The 22829-nt window shown below is 62.0% G+C and overlaps 3 protein-coding genes across 6 annotated transcripts; 1 reads left to right on the top strand and 2 right to left on the bottom strand.

Annotated features, from left to right (window-relative positions):
- Window positions 1-31: 31 nt before the first annotated feature.
- FXYD1 (FXYD domain containing ion transport regulator 1) lies at window positions 32-4492 on the bottom strand. 2 transcript variants are annotated; one of them, XM_012932459.2, is made up of 7 exons: window positions 4391-4492; window positions 2875-2936; window positions 2462-2494; window positions 1794-1868; window positions 1410-1446; window positions 455-504; window positions 32-279 (listed from the first exon to the last, which is right to left on the bottom strand). In XM_012932459.2, the coding sequence occupies exons 2-7, from the start codon at window positions 2930-2932 to the stop codon at window positions 257-259; spliced, it is 276 nt and encodes a 91-aa protein (XP_012787913.1). In that variant the 5' UTR covers window positions 2933-2936; window positions 4391-4492; the 3' UTR covers window positions 32-256. The 2 variants fall into 2 exon arrangements, with proteins under 2 accessions (XP_012787913.1, XP_055002076.1); XM_055146101.1 differs by lacking the exon at window positions 4391-4492 and adding an exon at window positions 3340-3497.
- Window positions 4493-7942: 3450 nt separating this feature from the next.
- LGI4 (leucine rich repeat LGI family member 4) lies at window positions 7943-15509 on the top strand. 3 transcript variants are annotated; one of them, XM_055146237.1, is made up of 9 exons: window positions 7943-8471; window positions 8746-8877; window positions 9208-9279; window positions 10643-10714; window positions 10819-10890; window positions 11133-11302; window positions 12867-13031; window positions 13135-13640; window positions 14510-15509. In XM_055146237.1, the coding sequence occupies exons 1-9, from the start codon at window positions 8305-8307 to the stop codon at window positions 14822-14824; spliced, it is 1671 nt and encodes a 556-aa protein (XP_055002212.1). In that variant the 5' UTR covers window positions 7943-8304; the 3' UTR covers window positions 14825-15509. The 3 variants fall into 3 exon arrangements, with proteins under 3 accessions (XP_055002212.1, XP_004600804.2, XP_055002213.1); XM_004600747.2 differs by having other exon boundaries at window positions 7946-8471; window positions 8806-8877; XM_055146238.1 differs by having other exon boundaries at window positions 8338-8471; window positions 8742-8877.
- A 952-nt stretch (window positions 15510-16461) lies between these two features.
- FXYD3 (FXYD domain containing ion transport regulator 3) lies at window positions 16462-20421 on the bottom strand. Its single transcript, XM_004600748.2, has 8 exons — window positions 20346-20421; window positions 19772-19824; window positions 18769-18801; window positions 18643-18666; window positions 18003-18077; window positions 17884-17920; window positions 17581-17618; window positions 16462-16846 (listed from the first exon to the last, which is right to left on the bottom strand). Exons 2-8 carry the CDS (start codon window positions 19809-19811, stop codon window positions 16827-16829), a joined length of 267 nt encoding a protein of 88 aa, XP_004600805.2. The 5' UTR covers window positions 19812-19824; window positions 20346-20421; the 3' UTR covers window positions 16462-16826.
- Window positions 20422-22829: the final 2408 nt, after the last annotated feature.

Genomic DNA, 22829 nt, shown 5'->3' with positions numbered 1-22829 from the left:
GCCGAGAGACTGGCTGAGCCACCAAGCACGGTCAAGAGAGAAGAGCTCATTTTATTGGGAGTCCGGGGGCAGGAGACGGGCAGGAGGCGGCGGGGGTGCGGGTGGGCGCGGGGCGTGGGTGGGCAGCGTCAGGTGCTGGCGAATCCTCCGCGCAGGAGACGGGGGCCGAGGAGCGGGAGAGCCCCCCAGCCCGGCACCTGCGCCCCCAGCCAGTGCGGCCGCAGCCCCCGGCCGGCTCCAGCGCTCCCAGGTGCTTCTATCGCCGGCGACTCGACAGGCCTGGGGGTGGACACACAGAGTCGGGGGTCAGGACCGCGTCTAGCTCGGGCAGAGAGGGTGTAGGGGGTGGCGGTAGGAGAGCTCCTCGCCCGGGAGGCGGGGTTGTCTAAATCAAGCCCCTTCTTCCAGGAAAGGGGTTCTTGGAACCAGCGCCCCAAACACTCCCCGAACTCACGACGGATGGAGCTGCGGAAAGTTCCCTCTTCCTCATCAGGCTCCCCGGTCCTGGGAAAGGAAAGGCAGGAGGAACGTGGGGCGGGAGGGCATGCAGGGAGAGAACGCTCCCAGGAACGCCCGCAGCCCCTCATTTCATGGCGGGGTGTAGGACCCCGGAGGCAAGACGGGCGCCCCCAGGAGCAGTTTGTCTGGAGGCGCTGCAAAGCGGGGGGCCAGTGACACTCCCGGAGTGCCAGTGCCCGAGGACTGGCTCAAGGAACCCGGGGCGCAGCGCAAACCTCCATCTCCAGGAGGGGCGGTGTGGGCAAGGGGACGTACCTCCCCTGCCTCCGTTTCCTCTGCAAAAGGAGGAACAGCGGCAACCCCCACCCCAGAGGTGAGGGACAAATACCTAAGGAAACGCGGCACATGGGACACGCCCAGTGAACACGAGCTATTATTTATAATAAGAGCTGACGAGACGAGCTCTCCTGAAAGCAGGAGAAGGTGCTGCCTGCGCCGTAGTCTTTATGTAAAGATGAAGCCAAGACCCAGGAACCGGGACCCGCTGCTAAAGTGGGCCGCCCAGAGGTGATCTCATTTCGCAGCATCTCTCTCTCTCTCTCTCTCTCTCTCTCTCTCTCTCTCTCTCTCTCTCTCTCTCTCTCTCTCTCTCTCTCTCTCTCTCACTCACACACACACACACACACACACACACACACACACACACACACACACACACTCCACGCTTTGCGATTTTACATCTACGGGGCTCTGGGAACACACTGCCGCCTCCCGCACCGGACTGGGAGCTCGGCCAGGCAGGGAGGACCGTTACTTCACCGCTTGGTCCCCAGGGCCGGACTTGGGGCTTGGCCGGAGTAAGTGCTTAACACGGGCTGCGGCTTGGGTGGACTTCCAGCCTCGCTCCCCGCGCACCTCTAGAACGGGAGTGGGTGAGTGAGGCCTCTTACCTCTGCTGCTGGTTGAATTTGCACCGGCACCTCCGGCCTGCGGGTGGGGGAGGGATGGGGAAGAGCGAGGGTGGGCTGAGATGCCGCTGGAGGCGGGCGCGGGGCGGGGCGGGGCGGGGAGTGGGGGGCGTGGCAGAGCCGGCGGGGGCGTGGATGGGCGTGGCAGGGCTGATGGGGGCGTGGCATGACTTAAGAGGGCGTGGTCTGGGCGAATCAGGGGCGGGGTCAATCCGGCCAGGGGCGGGGCATGGCCGAGGAAGGCGGGGCATGGACGGGGCGAGAACAGGGGCGGGGCCGAGGGTGGACCGGAGGCAGATCCAGAACTCTGGAGCCTGGAGCGCAAAATTCGCAGTTGCGCGACTGGAGGTGGGGTGGGGTACTCACTCAGGATGATGAAGATGCCCAAGGTAAAGAGGATCCCGGCGATAGTGAGGCCCCCGATTCTCAGCGATTGGTAGTCTGCGGGCCGCGGCGAAGGCAGGGAGGGGAAATGGACGGATAGGAGAGAGACAGAATTGGGAGGAGGGGGTGGGAGGTAGGAAAGGAAAGGAGAAAGATCAATGAGATGGGGAGGAAGGAGCAGAGAGGGAAGGAGGGTGATCCGGAAGAGATGAGTGTCTAAAGGAGGGGTGGGGGCAGGGCTGAGAGCAGGGAGGAAGGAGGATGAGGGGGACCTAGAGGGGAGAAAGGGCTCCAGGCAGCAGAGGGTGGGCTGAGATGCTGACAGGTAGGGTGGAGAGATGGTTCAAAGGGCTAGAGTACATGTTTTGCATGCAAGGCCCAGGTCAGATCCAGCCACCACCCAGTCCCCATCATTGCCCGGAGTATCACTGGGTGTGCAGACCACACCCCTGTCCCCCAACAAACAAGCAAAAGAAGTGACTGAGAGAGTTAATGGAGAGAGAGAGAAGCAGCCAGGGAAATGAAGACTGAGCCTGTGAGACTGACAGAGACAAGTCAATGCGGAAGTCAGAGAGCTAAAGAGACAGGGAGATGTGAGGACAGGCAAACCCGGACCCCCTTCCCAAGGCAGGTGCCTCTCTCTGCCTCACCATATGTGAATGGGTCGTGTTCCGGGGGAGCTTCTGGAAAGAGAGAGAGAATTCAGCTGTATGGTGCTTCCCCAGGTCCTGGACCCTTTGGGGCCTTTGTCTTCCTGCTCTGAGCCTGGGGTCAGCTGGACCCTGAGCCAGCTGCCTGCTCTCTGGACTCCAGCCCCTCCTGGTACTGTGCTGGGTGGGGCCCGTTGTCCACCCGAAGCACCCCTAAACACCCTTGGTCTGACCTGGGGCATCTTCTCCCCTGCCAGAATGCCAGCCTGTGCTTGACTCATGTAAGACCCATTTTCCTGGCGCCCCAACTAGTTCAGTTCTGTCTTGCTCCTGCAGCTGGGTCCTCATGAACAACCTCCCCAGTCCCTCCCTGGGGCGAGGTGAGCTAGGACGGGCTATCCCCCAAGACTCACCTGCACTGACCACAGTGAGACCCACACAGAGAACCAAGATGTGGCCAAGCGATGCCATTATCCTGGGGGGTGGGGGGGGCAAGAGTCAGGGAACATGAACCTTCGTGCCCCCGACCTGGTGAACCTGAACCCAAGTGGTTAAATCCAGAGACTTAATTCCCCAAGCGCCAGTGTGGCCACCCTGGGGAAACCAGGGGCACCCCCTGCTTCCTGGGGTCACAGTGGCAACAAAACAACCCACACGGTGCGTATGGGGGACGGGGGGCGGGGGGGGGGGAAACTGGTAGGTCCCAGAGCAAAGCAGCACAGAGAAGGCAGGAGGAGACGCAGGCCGCAGCTCCCCAAAGGCGGCCCCGGGTTCCCCACCCCTACCTTGCTGGCAAGCAGGATGCCTGGGCCCACCCCGACAGAGCAGACAGGCGGCCACCCACCCAAGACATCGGCAGGACACGCCCCAGGGCCCACCTGCCCACACGCCACAGCCTCGGCCTCCCTGCGTCCGAGCAGCCCCGCGCGCTTGCCCTCGGCAGCCGGCCCGCTCTCGCCTGACCCTGGGTATAAATATCTCCCACTTCACCCTGGAGGAATTTGCCTCCACAGGCCGCCATGGAAACAGCCTTCCTCCCCCCCCTCGGGGGTCAAGCACAACCCAGTGAGGGCCAGCTGCTGGAGCCCCACACGGCGCCCTCTCCCCCAAAGGCCACCCCCTCTCTGCCCTCCGTGCCAGGAGAGAAGGGAGAAGCATATCCCCTCTGCCCTTTGCTGGGGGACATGTTTGCCTGGGCCAGGCCGGTGGGGCAGGCGCAAGTGCAAACACACACATGCACACACAAATACACACAGACACACAGATTCACACACACAAATACACATAGACACACACACAAATTCACACATACAAGTATACCACACAAACACACAGACTCACAGACCCACACACAGAGACACACACAAACACACACACAGATTCACACACACGAATACACACAAGCACACAGACTCACAGACACACACACAGACCCACACAAACACAGACACACACACAAACACACACAGATTCACACACTCACACAAACACACTTATTCACACAGATACACACAGACTCACAGACCCACACACAGACACACACACACAAACACACACACACTGTCACAGACACGCACGCATGCAAAATGTGGGTCTGGGCTGGAGACAACACCCAAACTTCTGCTTTTGGTTTGGAATCAGCCAGGGCTCAGCCACTTCACCCCTCCTCTGGGTTTCCGGTACCCGCAAACAGTGACGAAACTGGGCCTACACTTGTGCGTGTCTCACACCCACACCCAGCCCGGGTACACACGCAGCCACGGGGGTGAAGGAGTGGCACCCACATTCCCACCCCAGAGTGAACCAGGCTGTCCCCACCCCATAGCGTCTCTTCCCCTCCGCTCTGGGGCCAGCCACTCCTGCTCCCAAAATAGGCAGCCCAGCCAGGCCAGGGCTAAGGCCTGGGAAGGACGGGCGGGGGACGCTCACCCCGATCAAGTAGTCCCCTGCTGAAAGAAAGCGGGCCCCCAAAACGTCTGCTGTGCCCCTGGCCAGGCACTTTGGACCCCCTGGCCCAGAGCTGGATGCCCCGCCCCCCGCGGTCTCCCCTTCCAGCCCCACCCCAGCCTTGCCCTCCCCAACCAGCAGCTGTAACTGGAGCCGGGGCTGGAGGGGGGCCAGGGGGCGGCCCCCAGCCCAGACCGCCCTGGCCCGCTAGGTTAACTCTCTCAGCTCAGAGGGCAGCTGGCTTGGTGGAAAGGAGAGAGGGATTGTAGACATACGTAGGCTGGTATAGGCCTGTGCCCCTTGGGTCTGCTTCCGAGAGCCCCCCCCCAGCAGAAGTGGGGGCACAGAGGGGTGTCAGTGTGATCTGCCTCTGCTCCCTGGGAATCAGGCACTGGGTTCTGTGTTTACTCAGTGCCTAGGGGCTCACTGACCTCTGACCCCAGTATCCCATGGAGCTCTAGCACCCCAGTGGTTGGGAGGGCATGTGCAGGGCCTGCTGCAAGTGAGGGGGCCCAGGGGTACACATGAAAACCCAGGTAGAGACAGGCCCAAACTCACCTTTGATGCGCATATAAGCACAGAGTAACACAGCCTCAGGAGATGCAAAGATAGATGTATCCAGCATTCTTTGTTGTTATTGTTGTTTGGGGCCACACCCGGTGGTGCTCAAGGCTAATTTCTGGCTCTGCACTCAGAGATCGGTCATGAGAGCTCAGGGGAACTTATGTAGTGCCAGGGATCAAACCCAAGCTGGCTGCGTTGCAAGGCAAATGTCCTACCTGCTGTACTATCACTCCGGCCCTGTAACCAACACTCTTAGCCCATCGCAAAACAGAGACAAACCTCTCCTTCAGATGACTGATGGGGATGCCAAGACTTTCCACCGTTCTAGGTGGCCACAAAGAGGCGTGCTCCCACACTCACAAACGTGCACATTAAAGCCCCGAATCTCCCAGAAATCCACTCAGAGGCACAGACACACAGGCCCACACACGAAGGCCTCATGGCGCCCTCAGACCCTGCTAGAGTTTACGGGCGCACACTGAGGTCGAACGTTGATAAGGACACAGCCCCATTCAGCCACGGCAGAGCGCCCCTGTGTCTGGGCACCCGGTCATGACACACAGGCCCGATCCCTCACCAACCTCTCCTCCCCGGCCTCCCACAGCCTCTATACCCCCCTCTCCCCGGAGGCCATCACACCCTGCTGTCCTCATGGTCAGGCCTGGTTCACTGCCACAGAAGCTTGGCACCAGCTGTGGGCTTTGCCGGTTGATCTGGGGCAGCCTCTCAGTGCCTGATTCACGTCCTGTAAAATGGAGAAATCACTAGGTCACCGGGCTACTGGGCTGGGCCTCTGCCCCTGCTCGTCTTATCATCAACTCCATTTTATTTTTATTTATTTATTTATTTATTTATTTTGCTTTTTAGGTCACACCTGGTGTTGCACAGGGGCTACTCCTGGCTCATGCACTCATAAATTACTCCTGGCAGTGCTCGGGGGACCATATGGGATGCTGGGAATGGAACTCGAGTCGGCCGCATGCAAGGCAAATGCCCTACCCGCTGTGCTATCACTCTAGCCCCACATCAACTCCATTTTAGAGACAGGAAAACAGAGGACTGGGGAAGTGGAGTGGCCGTTGTCCCAGGTCCCCTGATGGTCAGGGGCAGATAATGCCCACCATCAGAGGCAGAAGCCCAGGACCAGCTCTGAGGGACCAGCGAGGAATGCAGCAGACACCCTCAGGGAAAAACACCCTCATGTGCACATACCCCACCCATGTATGGACACAGGCAGGTGTGCCCATGGGCACACATGTGAGTGTATGCACGCACAAGCATGCCCGTAGGATGCAGACAACTACAAAAGGCTTCCGAAGGCCTGTTTGCGCTACAGTCTCTGCGCCCCAGGGTCACCAGCAGGCCCAAGTTAATGATAACCCCTGTGTTTATGCAGGGCCCGGGAAAGGGGGCAAAGGGAGGCAGAGGGAGCTGAGGGAGAGGCCCCCAGGCCTGTTCTAGTCTCCCGCCCCCCCCTTCCTCCCTCACAGGACAGCTCCGGGCACCTGAGAGCGAGTGGCTCAGTCACCTTCCTGTGAATGAGGTTGGTCAGTCTGACACTGGCCAGTCCCCCAGGCTGGGGCTCCCTTCATGACAGAGGCAGGACAAGAGCCTTCACCTCAGGGGAGGCTGCCCCCATCGGCTCACTGAGCAGCCTGCAGCCCTGGCAAGTGGTGCTGCCATCGCCCCACTTGGCTTATGGGAAACGGAGGGTCGGGGTAGCGGAAGGGTGGAGCTCAGCTCGGCAGGACCCCGTCTGCCCATGTGGGGCTGGGAAGCTTCTTGTTCTCCATTCCACTCGTCTGGCTGGCCTCTGCCCCCCGTAGCACAGACCAGTGACTGTGTTCTGATCTGCCTGGAACCAGGAAACCAATCCCTGCACCTCCCCATCCTCAGTTTCCCCACTGTGAAGATCAGTGATTCTATTCCCCTTAGGGGATTGTTGTGAGGACTGAGCAGGGCTACGTAAAGGCTGGCCCACAGGGAGTGCTCAGTGTGCCTGATGCTACTATTTCAGGCAGGGGAACATGCGCTCCGTGTGTGTGTGTGTGTGTGTGTGTGTGTGTGTGTGTGTGTGTGTGTGTTTTATCTTATTTCATGGTCAGACTCCATCCAAATTGCCAACCCCTTAGTCCAAATGAAAACGATCAATATCTGTGGCTTTAGCTCCCCAGTGAGAAAAATGCAAAATCAGAGAGAGGCTCTGGAGTCAGAGTCCTGCCTTCGCCCAGCTGCATAACCTAGACCTCAAATTACTTGACCTTTCCCCTCAGTGCCCCTTCATCTGTAAAACAGCCGCATCAGAGCACAGGCCGCAGGGGCTGGGGTGAGGTCAGGATGAGCTCATCAGCGGCACCGATTCTAGGACACTCTGGGGCAGAGCCAGCATGGAAGGAGGGGGTGGCACCCCACGGTCACTATTTCTTGGGTTAACTCCCTAGCCCCAGTGGGTGGGAGGCACGCAAAGGGTTAACTTCCGGGGTGGCTAGGAAGGGTGTGGGTTTGGGGCAGGGCTGGCGTGCAGAGTCCCGCCACCAGAGGGAGCAGCTGCCTCTGAGCTGGCCCCCTCCAAGTCTGAGCTGGCGCCCACCACACCCTCCTGGAGGCAGAGGAGGGGGACGGCTGGGGAGTGGCCAGATGGGCCCCAGCCTCCAGTGGTCTGTCCTCCCCTCCCCCCTCCTGCCCGCAGAGTCATCCGGTCCCCACCCTAGTGACAGCCTCCTCGGAAGCAGTGAATGGGGTGGAGTGGAGAATGGAGGGAGGGGGCACACTGGGACAGGACGGGTGGGCGGCCCCTCCCCTCCCATGTGGACCTCCATTGCTCTGCCCAGGACACTCTTCCTATGGCCTCTGACCCCGGTGTCGCTGGGCCCCGCCGGTGCCCAGCGAGCCCCTTTCCCAAACCTCCAGGGAAAAGGGGCGTGGGAGGAGGGGGAGAAACTGACAAGGAGCTGGGGAGGGGGTAGGGAGGCAAGAAATAAAGACACCAGACAGAGGGAGACGCAGGCACAGGGGCACACTCGGAAAGCGAGGCTGGCAGCCCGGGAACCGAGAAACGGGCTGAGACAGACAAAGAGACGGGGAGAGAGACGGGAGAGAGACGGGTCACGGTGTCCGAGAGACCAGAGGCAGCAAGACAGGGAGCGAGACACAAGCCGAGAGCCCCGAGAGCGGAAGGACCAGCTGAAAGGGAGCCCGAGAGGAGGCGAGAGCCGGGGGGCGCGTGCCAGCTGGCGGGATGGAGGGCCGCCTGGCATGGGCCATGTAGCGGCAGCAGGTTGCCGAGCTGGGTGGGCAGAGCAAAGCCGGTGCCTCCGCGGGGGTGAGGGGGCATGGGAGGGGCAGGCATGCTGCTGCTGCTGCTGCTGCTGGCCGGGGCGACCGCCTGGAGACCCCCGAAGGGGAAGTGTCCTCCGAGCTGCTCCTGCTCCAAGGACAGTGCCCTGTGCGAGGGGTCCCCAGACCTGCCAGAGAGCTTCTCCCCAACTCTGCTGTCACTGTGAGTGTCAGGCCCTCCCTGGGCCTGGGGAAGGGGGCGGGGAAGTCGGAGGCCCCCCGGGGACTGGGGGCAGGGACCGGCCACAGCTGGAGAGGTGGGCAGCAAAGGATGCTGGGAGCCCTGGGATTCAAAAAGGGAGTGAAGGGCCAGGCCCCCCGGGGATGGGTGGAGGGCTGCCAGCATCCTTACCACCAGGAGGGCAAGGGCCTGACCCCCCTGGGGTGTGGGGAAATGCACCCAGGGTGGGGGTGACAAGCCAAGGCCTCCCAGACAGGAGTGGCTCTGGCATGGGTTCTGGTGGCTTGCTCCCAGCCACCCCTGCGTGTGTCCCCAGCTCGCTGGTCAGGACTGGAGTCACCCAGCTGAAGGCCGGTGGCTTCCTGAAGCTGCACTCGCTGCACCTGCTGTGAGTGGGGCCGTGGGAACAGAGGGAGGGAGAAAGGGAGGGAGGGAAGGGTGCGCACGCGACCCTCCTGTGCACGTGCACGCAACTCTCCGTTCACATGCACGCAACCCTCCTGTGCACACGCACGCACCCTCCTTTCACGCACACGTGACCCTCCGCTCACATGCACGCGACCCTCCGTTCATGCGCACGCGCACACGCACGCTCCTCTCCCGGGGCACATACTCCTGGGAACGTGGCCCTGAGCACCCACCGGCCGCGGGGTGGGGTGCGTCCCTCTCCGACAGGGGCAGGGACTCTGCAGGCATCTCATTCTCACTCCCTCGCCAGCCTCTTCACATCCAACTCCTTCTCCGTGATCGAGGACGATGCATTTGCCGGCTTGTCCCACCTGCAGTACCTGTGAGTGAGGCCTGGAGCTGGGGGGACCCGGGGCAGGAAGTGGGGGTCCGGGAGGAGAAAGAGGGCACCCTCTTTCACTGAGTACACAGGAAGGGATTTGGTTGCACCCGACAAGACTCTCTCCTGGTGAAGCAAGAACCTTTTTGCGGGGTCGGGGTTCCTGATGGCAGCCTGCTCACTTCACCCCGCCTTGCTTTGACCCCCACCCACCCAAAAAATGGGGTCTGGCAGGCCCAGAGTGCTCTGACCTTCCCTGCCCTGCAGAGCTCAGGGCGGGAAGCAAGGAGACAAGAAATGTTAGTTTTGGTTTGGGAGCCCCACCCGTTGGTGCTCAGGGTTTAGTACCCTGGCTCTGTACTCGGAGATCACATGGGGGAACCATACGAAGGGCCAGGTATCGAACCCAGGTCAGCGGCATGCAAGGCAAGTGTCCTACCCGCTGTGCTATCGCTGGCGCCCCAGAGGCAGAAAGATTTTGAGCAACTCTGAGTTAGGTGATGAGCCTCCGGCAGGCGTATGGACATAGGTGCTGAGGACCGTGGAGGCGGAGGCCCCACTGCCGAAGCTCACGGGGAGGGAGGTGGCAATTTTGTGAACAACGAACTGGGATGACGTTCCTGAATTCAGAGGGGACCCAACGGTGATGGCGCTGTTGGCATTGCAGATTACAAAGCCCGAGTTGGTGGGAAAGGCGGTCTCTGTCCTTGGTAATGCCGGAGCTGTGGGTGTGGCGAGTGGCAGGGTTCGAGTGAGTGGGAGTGGTGGATGCTGGTAGAATGTGGATGTGGGGGTCGTGGCGGGGTCGTGAGGACGGGGCTTGGCAGGGACAGCACAGGTGGTGCCGTGGGCGGAGACGGGGGCCGGATAAGGAGGGGAGTGTGGTCCGTGCTGGGGCTGGTGCTGCTGCCCGTGTCACCAGCGGTGGTGGCTGGAGGGGGGTGTCCACCAGGAGGGCCGTGTCGTTGGCGACGAGTGTCGGTGCTGCGGGGTGGGCCATGACAGCAGGAATCCTGTGGGTGGTGTTTGGGGTTTTGATGTCGTTGGTGATGGTGCAGGTCCAGCGTGGACACTGCTCAGAGGGACGGTGCGTGGGGGGTGGGGGTTGGTGCTGCAGGTGGCGCTCAAGGTGCTTAGGGTGAGGGTGACGGTTGGCCTTTGGGCCACCTTCTCGGCTCCTGTGACTCTAGACGAGGACCTTGGCCAGGAGAGGATTCTGGGGAATCTTCAGTGGGGTTAGACAGATGTTGGTGGGGGTGGGGGGAATATGTAGCAGGCCCCTGGCATCAGTGGTGGGAGGTCCCTCATGTCGAGGGGACCCCCGTGGGGAAGCCAGGGTGCCCTCACTCCCGCTTTCCCTCTGCAGCTTCATCGAGGACAATAAGATTGGCTCCATCTCTAAGAACGCCCTCCGAGGACTGCGCTCTCTCACACACCTGTGCGTGACCATGACCGCGAGGGCCAGGCCCCGCCCCAGCCCTCCCCACAGGCACCCCCACCCCACCCCACCTCGGAGCCTGATGCCCCCTCTCCCTCCACCAGGAGCCTGGCCAATAACCATCTCGAGACCCTCCCCAGGTTCCTGTTCCGAGGCCTGGAGACCCTGACTCACGTGTGAGGCTCTGTGGGGGGGCTCGCGGGGGGGGGGGGGAGGGGGGCTGGGACCAGGATATATTTGCAAGGGGCGGGGACAGCTGTGCCCACGTGGCTCCGCCCAGCCAGTGCAGCTGCAAAGGTTCGCACACATTTTCCTCCCACCTTGGGGCGCGGTGCTGGCCCGGGGGGAGGTGGCGGGGGAGAGCGTGGCCTCCGGGGGCGGGGAAGCCGGTCACAGCCGCTCCGGCCTCTCGCCCCAGGGACCTCCGAGGGAACCCGTTCCAGTGTGACTGCCGTGTCCTCTGGCTGCTGCAGTGGCTGCCCACCGTGAATGCCAGCGTGGGCACAGGGGCCTGTGCCGGCCCAGCTGCCCTGGCCCACATGCAGCTTCACCACCTGGACCCCAAGATATTCAAGTGCAGAGCCATAGGTGGGGGCTTTCCTGGTGGGAGGGGAGGGATGTGGGGATTCTCAGAAGAAGGTGGGGGATCGGGGTGGGGGAGAATGGAGAGCAGGGCTGAGAGGCTCCTCCCTGCCGGCAGCACCTGCCCCGAGCCTCTGTTTTCTCCTCTGTAAAATGGGCACAATAAACAGTCACAGAGGCTTGTGTGAGAATTCTGTGATGTGGCCAGGCCTCGTTGTGGCCCCGGCGGCTGAGGCTTCCACCAGCATCTTCCTTCTTCGTCCATCAATCTTGTCAGTGCCGTGGGCACAGAGCAGTGCAGGCAGACAGTGCTTGGGGTGGCGGGCACCTCGCCCTCACAGACCCCGCGGTCCGGCAGACAGCAGGGAATGATGGCTCAGACAGTGACGCCCAGAAAGGAGGACAGGGGCGGGGAGCCAGAGTCAGAGAGAGACTGGACAGGCTCCCCCCCGGACGGGAGAACGTTGGAGCATAGCCGCCACCACCCTCGCCCCCGTCATCGCCGGCTCCTGGAACGGGGCATTTAACTGAGGACACCCCCTTTGTCCATCATTCCCGGGGGTCCACTCTGCCCCAGGGGAGAGACTAAGGTGCAGCAGCTATGCCAGGGAGATAGGGAAGGACAGGGGAGGCCAGGTGGGGTCCTGCCCACCCGGGGAGGCGTCTCTGAAGAGGCTCCCCAATTCTGAAGTGAATGGAACCAGCTGAAGGGGCAGGGGGCATCCTGCAGCCCCAAGGACGTGCCCCCCAGTGGCCACTCAGAGGAGACCAGTGAAGAAAAGCAGGTGGAGGGTGTAAGAAAGGACTCAGGCGAGGTAGGGGTGGCCCTGAGAGCTCTGGATGGGAGCTGGGGCGAGGTCTGAGCAGGAGAGAGACGAGACTGGATGGCATTTCTCAAAGCTCACCTTTTTGGGGTGGGAGGGCGGGGGGCAAGGGGCAATCTTGGTGGTTTGGCTCCTGCTTCATCTCTGTAACTTTGCAAAGGTGGTCAAACAAATGTCCTGGGGCTCAGCAGCCTCGGAGCAGCTTTCCCAGAGAGCAAAGCGGCTGTGCCCAAGGGGTGCATGCAGCTCCTAGGCAGGAGAGAAGGGGGATGGGCTGGATCTGCAAGGGGTGGGAGAGCGAGAGATTCTGGGGGGGTGCCGGGGTCAGGTGGCTGCCCGGGCTTCGTGGCTGGAAGGAACGTGCAGGGCAGCCAGGCGCAGGTTGGTGGGAAGGAGGGGAGCGAGAGGAAGTCAGGAACCCACCTGGGCCCAGCCAGCAGAGCATGGGGGACCCCTGTTTGGAATGCGGTCTGCACATGGCCACCCCTGACTCCGGGAAGGGTCCTGACTCCCACTTAGCCTTAGTCCCCTGCAGGGAGAGTCCCCCGCCCGGGGTGCACTAAAGCCGCCCACGTCAGGGGCGCTGGGCAGGAGAGAAGAGAGGCTTCCATGGTGAAGCCGGGGTTCGGCGCGTTTGAGCGGCTGTCCTTTCAGAGACTGGCAGACCGAGGCTTGGGGTGTGGGGGGTGGAGAGCCCGGGGTCCCCTGGGCCTGCCTGAGTCTCCCCTATGCCCCCCCCCCACCAGAGCTGTCCTGGTTCCAGACTGTTGGGGAGTCTGCGCTGGATGCGGAGTCTTTCTCCTACCAGGGGGAGCCCTACATGGTCGTGGCCCAGCCCTTCGCGGGCCGCTGCCTGATCCTCGCCTGGGACTACAGCCTGCAGCGCTTCCGGCCTGAGGAGGAGCTGCCCGGTGAGCACCTGCCCGCTCCCCTCCCCACTGCTGGCCCCTGCGGCCTGCCCCGTGCGTGCATGCGTGCGGGCCTGACCTGCCCTCTGGTCCCGCCTCTCCTCAGCGCCCTCGGTGGTGTCCTGCCAGCCCCTGGTGCTGGGCCCCAGCCTCTTCGTGCTGGCCGCCCGGCTGTGGGGAGGCTCACAGCTGTGGGCGCGGCCCCGCCCCGGCCTGCGCCTGGCCGCCACGCAGACGCTGGCCCCCAGGCAGCTGCTGCGGCCCAACGACGCCGAGCTGCTGTGGCTGGACGGGCAGCCCTGCTTCGTGGTGGCCGACGCGTCCAAGGCGGGCAGCACCACACTGCTGTGCCGCGAGGGCCCCGGCTTCTACCCGCGCCAGAGCCTGCACGCCTGGCACCGAGACACGGACGCCGAGCCCCTGGAGCTGGACGGCCGGCCCCACCTGCTGCTGGCCTCGGCCTCGCAGCGCCCCGTGCTCTTCCAGTGGGTGGGGGGCCGCTTCGAGAGGCGCACCGACATCCCCGAGGCCGAGGACGTCTATGCCACCCACCACTTCCAGGCGGCCGGGGACGTGTTCCTGTGCCTGACGCGCTACATCGGGGACTCCATGGTGAGGCTGGGCCAGGGCCGGGGACAGGCACGCGGGGCAGTCGTGGCCTCCCCTGGGGTCCCCTTTCCACACAGACCCTGCCGGCACGCTGGCCTCCAAACACCGCCTCATGTGTCCTTCTCAGCTCTTTGACCTCACTGTGGCAGGGGGACCCTCCCCAACTCCCCGTCTCCCAATACTGGTTCCCAGATTCCGGCTCTAACCCCAGCTCTGGTCCTGCTCGCCCCAGATGTTTGTGTTTGGGGGGGCAAGGGGTGTTAGGCGTTGTGAACCAAGAATGACTGACTTGGGTTCACAGCGTGTGTGTGTGTGTGTGTGTGTGTGTGTGTGTGTGTGTGTGTGTGAGAGAGAGAGAGAGAGAGAGAGAGAGAGAGAGAGAGAGAGAGAGAGAGGCAGGGGCTGATGGAGGGCAGGGCAAGAGCAGAGAAGCTGGGGAAGGAGGACACTGGGCCGGAGTGAGGCCAGAGAGGGGCTGACGGTTTACTTCCCGAGGCCAACGCTGATCAGGTGGGGTATAAGAGAGAAAAGAGAGTAAAAATAACTCCTGGCCGGAGTAATAGTCCAGCAGGAGGGCCTTGGTCTTACATGCAACTGACCCGGGTTTAGTTCCCGACATCCCACATGGTTCCCCGAGCACCTCCAGGATGGATTTCTGCATGCAGAACGGGGAGTAACCCCTGAGCACTGCCGGATGTGGCTCAAAAGCACAAACCAAACAAACAAAAATAACAAGAATAACTTCCAAGTGTCTGTGCTGGTGGGAGGTGACTCATGGAGGTACAAATCTTCGGTGGTTCGGGGACCTCGGGGCTGCAGTTACCAAGCCACTCCAGTGGCCTTGCCCCGGCTGACCAGAGGCCACTTTGCAGGTCATGCGCTGGGACGGCTCCATGTTCCGCCCCCTGCAGCAACTCCGGTCCCGTGGCACCCACGTCTTCCAGCCGCTGCTCATCGCCCGGGACCAGCTGGCTATTCTGGGCAGTGACTTCGCCTTCAGCCGGGTCTACCGCCTGGAGCCCGACAAGGGCCTCCTAGAACCGCTGCAGGAGCTGGGGCCTCCGGCCCTGGTGGCCCCCCGAGCATTCGCCCACATTGCAGTGGCGGGCAGACGCTTCCTCTTTGCTGCTTGCTTCAAGGGCCCCACACAGATCTACCAGCACCACGAGTTAGATCTCAGCGCCTGAGACCAGCGGGGACCCTGGGCGTAGCGGGCACGGGGCTGGCAGGGAGGCCTGGGTCTCTGCTTGCCTCCTTAACTGCCGCCTGACCCAGAGCCATGGTGACAGGTGGTTGGGCGAGATACTGGCCACTGGACAAGCCCCAGACAAGAACGTCCCTTCCGCTCTTAAGCAACATCTTGGCTGGAGCAGATGTCCCCACCAAGGGTGACTCAGGCTGGGACACCGTCCAGTGCCCAGATGCACAAGTCACGGGGGTGTGTGATGCACAGAGGTCTGGAAGCTCCCGTCTCCCCTCTCTACACTCCCTCCGCCCCTCCTGTCCCTCCTCCCTGCCCCCCACCCCCACCCCATCACCCCACCTCGGTCCCACCACCCACTGGGTCAGCTCCTTCCCCTCTGGCTTGCAATGAAAATACTGAGCAGAGACAATTCCTTGCTCCAGCCGGGCCAATCGCTTTCGGTGCCGCCCCATGACGTCACCAGTGGCTGGGCCGGTTTCCCAGTGCGGGGAGGATGCTTTGTGCGCATGCGTGCCTGGTGCACAGGCTCTGGGGACCCTTCCTTTCCTCCCGCGAGGCGATTGTGCAAGGGACGAGGCAAGAAAAGCGCATGTGTTGTGAGGAGCCCACGGATGGCTGGGCCGCGGCTGAGAGTGTCTTGAGTTCAATAAAGGAGCCAGCCGCCCGCTGCTTCTGTGGGATCACTGGGAGGGGGTGGGGCGGGGCAGCGTGGGGGCCGATCCCGGGGTGCGGGGTCTCAGGGGGATGGGGTGCCGAACGGGATGTTTCAGACATGCACAGGCATCACTCAGGGACAGGACATCGATTTCTGGCGGGTCTCCTGGGGGGAGGGGTGTCTTGTCCCTGCACGTCGAGATATTCTGAAGAATTCGGGGCGTTTTATGGAGTGACTCATGGGGATACTTGGGAGGCTTTATGGAATATTGGGAGAATTTCAAGGAAGTCTGAGTGTTTACTTAAAGGTCCCACAAGGACATTTGGAATTTTGTTTTGTTTTATTTGGGGGCCCACACCCAGTCATGCTCAGGGCTTATTCCTGGCTCAGCACTCAGGGGGCCACTCCTGGCAGGGCTGGTGTCACCCATGATGCCGGGAATCCCACCCAGGTAAACTGTATGCAAGGCAAGCGCCCTACCTGCTGAACCACCTCTCTGGCCCGACACGGGGACATTTGGGTTTTAGAAGGGACCTTCTATAATAAAACGGAGTCATGGGGTGAGCGGGAGGGTGTCTGTTACATTCAAACTACCTGGGCATTCATAGCAGAGTGAAATAATTACACCTCCGGCTTTTCCTGGGCCCCAGGGTCCCAGCAGCCCACATGCTCACGGTGCTTACTCAGAGACGTTTTCCTTGTGGCTGTGGCTGTTAGCGTTTTTGTTTGTTTGCTTGTTTGGTTTTTGGGTCACACCCAGCAATGTTCAGGGAACACCCAGCAATGCTCAGGGGTTACTCCTGGCTCTGCACTCAGAAATTACTCCTGGCAGTGCTCCGGGGACCCTATGGGATGCCAGGAATTGAACCCGGGCCTGCCGCATGCATGGCAAACGCCCTCCCCGCTGTACTATGACTCTGGTCCCTGTTACACTGTTTTAAATTTATTCATTGGTGTTTCCTGTGGCCATGGAGGCAGAGGGAAGATCTCACGATACATACCATGCAACGAGAGAAGAGGCTTGGGGGGTGGGGGGCGGGGAGCCCCAACGGAGATCCAGCCGCCAGCTTCTGTGGCAGCCCCAGAGCAGAGCCCCCTCCCCCCCAGTGCCTGCCCGGCACACACAGAGGAAGTCTGGAGACTCTTCAGGAAGGAGGCCAGGCCATTTTAGGGTCAAAGTCAAACAAAGAGACTCCCAGAGACCACAGGTGTGTGAGGGCCCAGCAGGGCGGTCGGAGGCTCCAGCAGAGGCTGTGCGGGGCCCGGGCTCCTGGCGGGCTCGGGGCTGGGGGAGAGGGAGGAGCTGTGCACTCTGCCCTTTGTCCAGTTCTCAGCAGTTATGAGCAGAGCCTGGAAGCGATGAGATCGGACGGTTAGACCAGATCAAGCTCCATCTGTCCAGGGCACGGGTTTGCACACACAGGCACTTCCCACATCACCACATACACACCTCATACGTGCCACATGCAAACCACACACACAGCTCACACACACACCACACACATGCCATGTGTGCCGTACACCACACATAGGCCACAAACAGCACAGAGCACATATACACCATATACACACAGCATGAACATGCCACACTCCACACGTATGCCACACACAGCACATATACATGACATACACACCACACACATGCAACACAACATATATACACCACATATACTCCATGTACACACCATGACCACCATGTATAGGCCATACACTTCACATACATACCACACACATACCACACACATGCCACATATACATCAGACCCATATTCCACACATACATACCACACATGCACACACCACACACACATCACACATGCACCACACACCACACATATTCTTTGTACACACCACACACGAACCATATATACATTATACACACCACATTCACACTACACTCATAGACCACACTGCCACAGCATAAACTCACCACATACACACCGTACACCACACTCATACACACCACGTGCCACATATACCACACACACACACACACACACACACACACACACATACACACACACCATCGCACTGCACATCTGCGTCCCCCTGCATCGCCCTCAGGCCCACTCTGCCCCCTCTTACCTGGAGTGATGAGTGGCGGGGCTTCCCCTGGACGGTGGCTGGGGAAACAGAGGCGGTGAGCCCGGCTGCCCCATCTCCCTCTCCCCGGCTAGAGTATTCTCAGGCCGCCTGGCAAGGCTGCCTGGCCAGTTCTCCCTCCTAGAAAGGACCGAAGCTTCCCGGGGACCAGAGCACTCCAGGATTAGGGGCTCTGAGGACGATCAGCTCTGGAGTGAACCTGGGACTCTCAGTGGCAGGACCCCCCCGCCCCCACCTTCCCCCCTGTGTAGCTGGGGCCCCCCTGCCCGTCCAGTCCCCTCGCACCTGTGCTTCTGGTTGAACCTGCATTTGCATTTCCCACCTGGGGGAGGAGAGGGGAAAGGTCAGAGGCGGGACCTCCCTCCAGCCCCACCCCACTGCTCCCCACCTGCCCCTCCACTCACTCAGGAGGACGATAATGCCCACGGCGCACAGGACCCCTGCGCAGATGAGCCCGCCGACCCGGAGGCTGTGCCAGTCTAGGAGAAAGCCAGAGGCCCCCAGTGCCAACCTGTGCCCTCCAGTGGCAGCGGGGGGATAGGAGCACCCCGCCCCCGTGTCTCTGAGCTTTCTAGTCTATGCAAGACTTAACAGGGCTGGTGGAGAGCAAGGGTCCCGGGCCGGAGAGTCGGGGGGGATTCGGGAAGGGCCTTAGGTGGGAGGGGAACGGAGAGAAGGAGTGAGGATGGCGGAGGGGTCAGAAGGCTTGAGGACCCTCAGGTCCTGAGGCAGGGTGGCCAGGAGGGATAGGAGGGCAGAGGCAGAGGTGTGGCAGGAGAATTTGGGCCCAAATAGCTCCCGTCCCCAGGGAGCTCTCTCCAGTGGACGCCAGTGTAAACCCTGTCGACGGCTCCTGCCAACCTGCCCTTCCTGGCTTCCTGTGTGCCTGACGGGCAGGCCTCAACGCCTTGACTCACTGCCTGGCCTGGCGAGAGCCCCATCTAGCCCCTTCCTGTCTCATCCTGCCCTGCTTGCTTGGACCCCGGGCACAAAATGGCACCTGGGGGCATAAGGCCACGCAAAGGATGGGGGTGCAGCTCTCACCGTAGTAGAAAGGACTGTTTTTGTCTGCAAACAGAGGAAAGAAAGAAGGATGTGAGTCAGATGGGACAACAGCTGGGAGGCAGGACTAGGAACGGGAGGGGTGCAGGGGCACCCGGCTAAACTCACCTTCAGGATCATTGGCACTCAAGGTGGGCAGACCTGGTGGGGAGGGTGGGGGAGAGAGGATTGGAGCGCCTGAGCCAGATGGCAGGCAGGGGCCTGTAATCCCGGGACTCCCGAGGGCCCCCTAATAATGCTCCTCACTCCTTATGACTGGGGTGCCCAGCCTGGCGGCCTCTCCACACACCCGCTCAGCCACGCCTTGGAGCCACGCCAGCATTTGTGACACCCGGAGCTGGTTTCAGTTTGGTTGAACTGAGTCCCATTGTGTCTAGGGACCTGGCGGATCCAGACCGGCGGAGAGGCAGTTGGCACTTCCCCTGGCACAGGGCTGCCCAGGAAGACGGATGTTCCCGCCGGTGGCTTGCTGCAGCCACACCCCACCCTACCCCACCCCACCTCACCTGCACGCTACCCCCGTGCTTTGCGTCTGTGCCTCGTGGAAGGAATCCCGGCCGCATGGATGAGAGGTTTAATCCACAAGAGATGAGGATTACGGCCCGGCAGGAAGCCGGGGCTGTCTCAGCGGAGGCCGCTTAAGCTCTGCTCTTTCCCGGTTTGAGGGAGATTAATAATTTTTAATTAAATGTCAAGCCCACGCATACCCCGCTGACTCGGCACCGGGCTCTGTTCTAAAAGCTTCGCAGATCCAGACCCATTCGTTTAACCCTCATAACCGCTCTACCGGGCCAGAGATTGACAGGTGGGGAAACTGAGGCACAGGAGTTGCATAACTTGCTTCCTGATCACCCTCATCTCCCTGGGGGGGAGAGAGGGGGAACTCAGGACCCGACTTTCTCCTTGATGTCATTGAGGACATCAAGATGTGTGACCGCCGTGTGACCACGGCTGTGTGTGTGTCCCGGAACAGCCAGGGTGACACTGCCTACATTCAGGTATTCAGCACTCCCCGGGGAGGCGGCAAACAGGGATGGGGGAGAACTCCACCCGGCCTGGGTGCCACCACTCAGGGGGCTGCAGGCACAGGGTGGTCTCGGGGGACACTCACCTGCCAGGAGCACCAGCAGGGGCAATGCGACCTCTTGCATGTTGGAACAGGGCCTGGAGGAAGGGGAGCCTCAGTAGTCCCCAGGTCCCTCCCACCCCCACCCGCCCAGGGCAGGACATGAAAGGGGCAGATGGGAAAAGTGGGGGGGAGGGATGCTGGGAGAGTGACTGGCCACACCAGTGGATCCAGTGGATCTCCCTGGCAGCCCAAGGAGAGCACCCCTCTTAGAGACGGGGACACTGAGGCTCTGAGAGGCCAACACAGGGGCCTGGGGTCACCTTGCCAACAAGCCTGGTTGGCGCCAGGCTTTGCCGTGTCTGCTCCTAACTCGGGCCTCTCAGAGCCTCGGGGTGTTTTGAAAGGGGGTGTTGGGAGCCAGGTGGCAGGAGGCCTGGGAGTCGGGGAGTGCCTCCCCTCAGCAGCTCATGGCCTGCCCGCTCTGCCAAGACCTGCCCATACATAGCTGACCCGGGCCCAGCCCCGAGCCTCCACCCTCCCCCAGGACCGGCCGGGTGGTCAGACCTGGGGGAGGAGGAACGGGGGGTCTGGCGCCAGCTGTTGGGGTATCTCCTACCCATGCCCCGAACCCTGTCACACTCCATCCGCGGTTGCTGGCTCCGTGGAGAGCCTCCGTCCTCCGCCTGCTCCAGCCTCCGTCCGTGCCACCGCGTCCTCTCCCAGCCTTGATAGTGAGTGTGGGCACACCCGCCCCCACCGTGCTGGACACGGCTTCCTTGAGCCACCCCCACCTGGGCCGGAGGCCGTCTGCTGCACCCCAGTTTATCTCACGGATAACAGAATCCATGCCCCCGTCCTCCCCGGGTCCCTCCTGCCCGCAGCTGGGAGAGTGCCCGGTCTGTCTCTCTTGTCCTCCATGGAGTCTGCACCCCAGCTTTGTTCCCCACACATTCTCGCAAACCCCCCCCACCTCCCTGGAACCCCCAGATCCTCCCTTCGGAGGCTGCACGCTGGCCTCGTGTGGTGGGGCGAGCACCCAGTCCCCACAGCCAGAGCGGGCTGCCACTGGGCGGTGCAGGGCCCGGGGCCGAGGGACCCCACAGTCCGAATGAGGTCGTGCAGGCAGGATGGGGGAGGCACAGGCACCCCACCCAGAGGAGGCGCTCTCGCCTGTCCACAGCTCGCAGCCCGGCCGCTGAGAATCGTGGATCCTGGTGGAGTTGGCCGAGGATGAGCCCCCATGCCCTGTTCTGTGCCTCTGCTCTGGCCCTGGCCCCCCGGAGCTGCAGCTCCCCCATCTCTCTCTCCTTTAGGCCTCTGTCCAGGCAGGACTCAGCCAGGTCTCCGCCTGCACCCCTACCTGCTCCCCCGGGCGTGCAGGCTGGAGGGGACGGCCCAGATAGGGGATCTGCCACCTCACCCTGCTCCTTCCTGGCCCTGAGTCCCAGCACAGCCCTGGCCTGTCCACACTGCCCGCCTCTGCCTCCCCTGTGGCCTCCCCACTCCCCATTTCACAGCTTCACCCCTCCCCCAAAACTTCAGTCCTCTCTTTCCTTAAGGAAGGACCCACATATGGCCAATCCTTTGACACCCCACGTTTTGCGCACTGTGACCCCCCAGATCTAGGTGGAACGCTACACCGATCTGCCCTCCCCAACAGCCCTGGTCCCCCTGTAGGCAGCCTCTGCAGACACCCGGTTCCCTGGGCCTGCCCTCACCAGGCACCGGGTGACTCACCCAGCGGGGGGGAAGGGGCACCGTTTTACAGTGGATGGTTCTAGAGCCTTTCACATCCATGGAAGAGGGGCAGGGACAGTTCAGGGGCCCGATGGGAGGGTCCCCAGCCACTCACCTGTGTGGCTCACGAGCTGGCGGGAGGTTCCGGAGCAGCGAGTGGGCTGCTGGGCCCGGGCCTGTCTTTATCCGGCAGGGCCACGCCCTGAGCAAACCTGGGCAGGTAGAGCAAATCTCCCTCCCAAGCTGGGGGCTCCCTCAGCCGCCTGCTCTTAAAGAGACAGTCCTCACCCCAGACCCTCATGGCAGGAGCTTGCTGGGGACTTCCGAGCTGGGGGAAGGGGGCTGAGTTGGGGGGGCACTCAGGTGAGGTGAATAGTGGCGGGAAGCAGGACCAGTGGGAACTCGGCTTCTCTTGCGAGGGAAAGAGGGGCAGGCCTGTGCCTCCAATCCCAGCTGACTCTGAGCTGGAGACAGGACGTGGATGGCACTGACTCGGCCCCCTTGGGACCAGGGGCCTGTGGAGTACATACTCAGCAGGATCTGCGGGAAGTCCTCCCAGGCCAGGAAGTGGGACCCCAGGGCTGGTGCTGGGCCTTCGCCCGACACCATGGCCCCATGGGGAGTCTGAGCTCCTGGGCCTGCCCTGGACATGTGGGGGGCGGCCCCCACCCCAGAAAGGATAAGGCCCCGTGCAAACCTCCATCCTCCCCTCCTCCTGCCCCTCCTCCTCATGACATTCCTTCCGGCCGGGGTCTGTGCAGGCCCCCACACGGTTCCCCTTGGGGTGCCCCCTCCCCCCAATTCCGCCGTTTCAGACAGAGGGACTTTTGTCTGGGGGCTGGATGCAGAACAAGGCGCCTTTGAGCGGCTGGCGGAGGATTGGGGTCACGGGGAGGGGCAGGGCCAGAAAGAGGTGGCTGTGCGCTGGCCACCAGCTGCTCTCCAGGCGACCCCCAACACCGTAGGGGGGTGCAGGATGCAGGCGAGGGCCAGGGCTTCGTTTGGACAGGGCGAGAAGGTTGGGGGGTCCAGGCTCTGCTGGACAGCAACAGGGAGCATGGAGAAAAGACCCTCATTTCACAGCAGGGCTGAACAGGGAACCCCGATGTTGGCCCAGAGACGTGCTCTTTATGCGGCCCCGGGGGTCATTCCCCTTGTAGGCCCCAGGCTGAGACAACACCCCATCACTCTTTGCAGTAGCACAGCAGTCAGGATGCTGAGGGGACACAGGAACAGCGCAAGGAGAGGCCTGGGGAGTTGAGGACGGTGCCCGTCCAGCCCCGGGGGTCTTGGGGCCGCCTGTTCTAGGCAGGTAGCATATCCAGCCCAGACTCCCAGAGAGTCAAGCCCTTGGGAAGCCCCT

Source organism: Sorex araneus, chromosome 8 (assembly GCF_027595985.1).
Source record: "Sorex araneus isolate mSorAra2 chromosome 8, mSorAra2.pri, whole genome shotgun sequence".
In the NCBI taxonomy this organism is placed as follows: Eukaryota; Metazoa; Chordata; class Mammalia; order Eulipotyphla; family Soricidae; genus Sorex; species Sorex araneus.
This window is presented reverse-complemented; position numbering and strand designations above follow the sequence as displayed.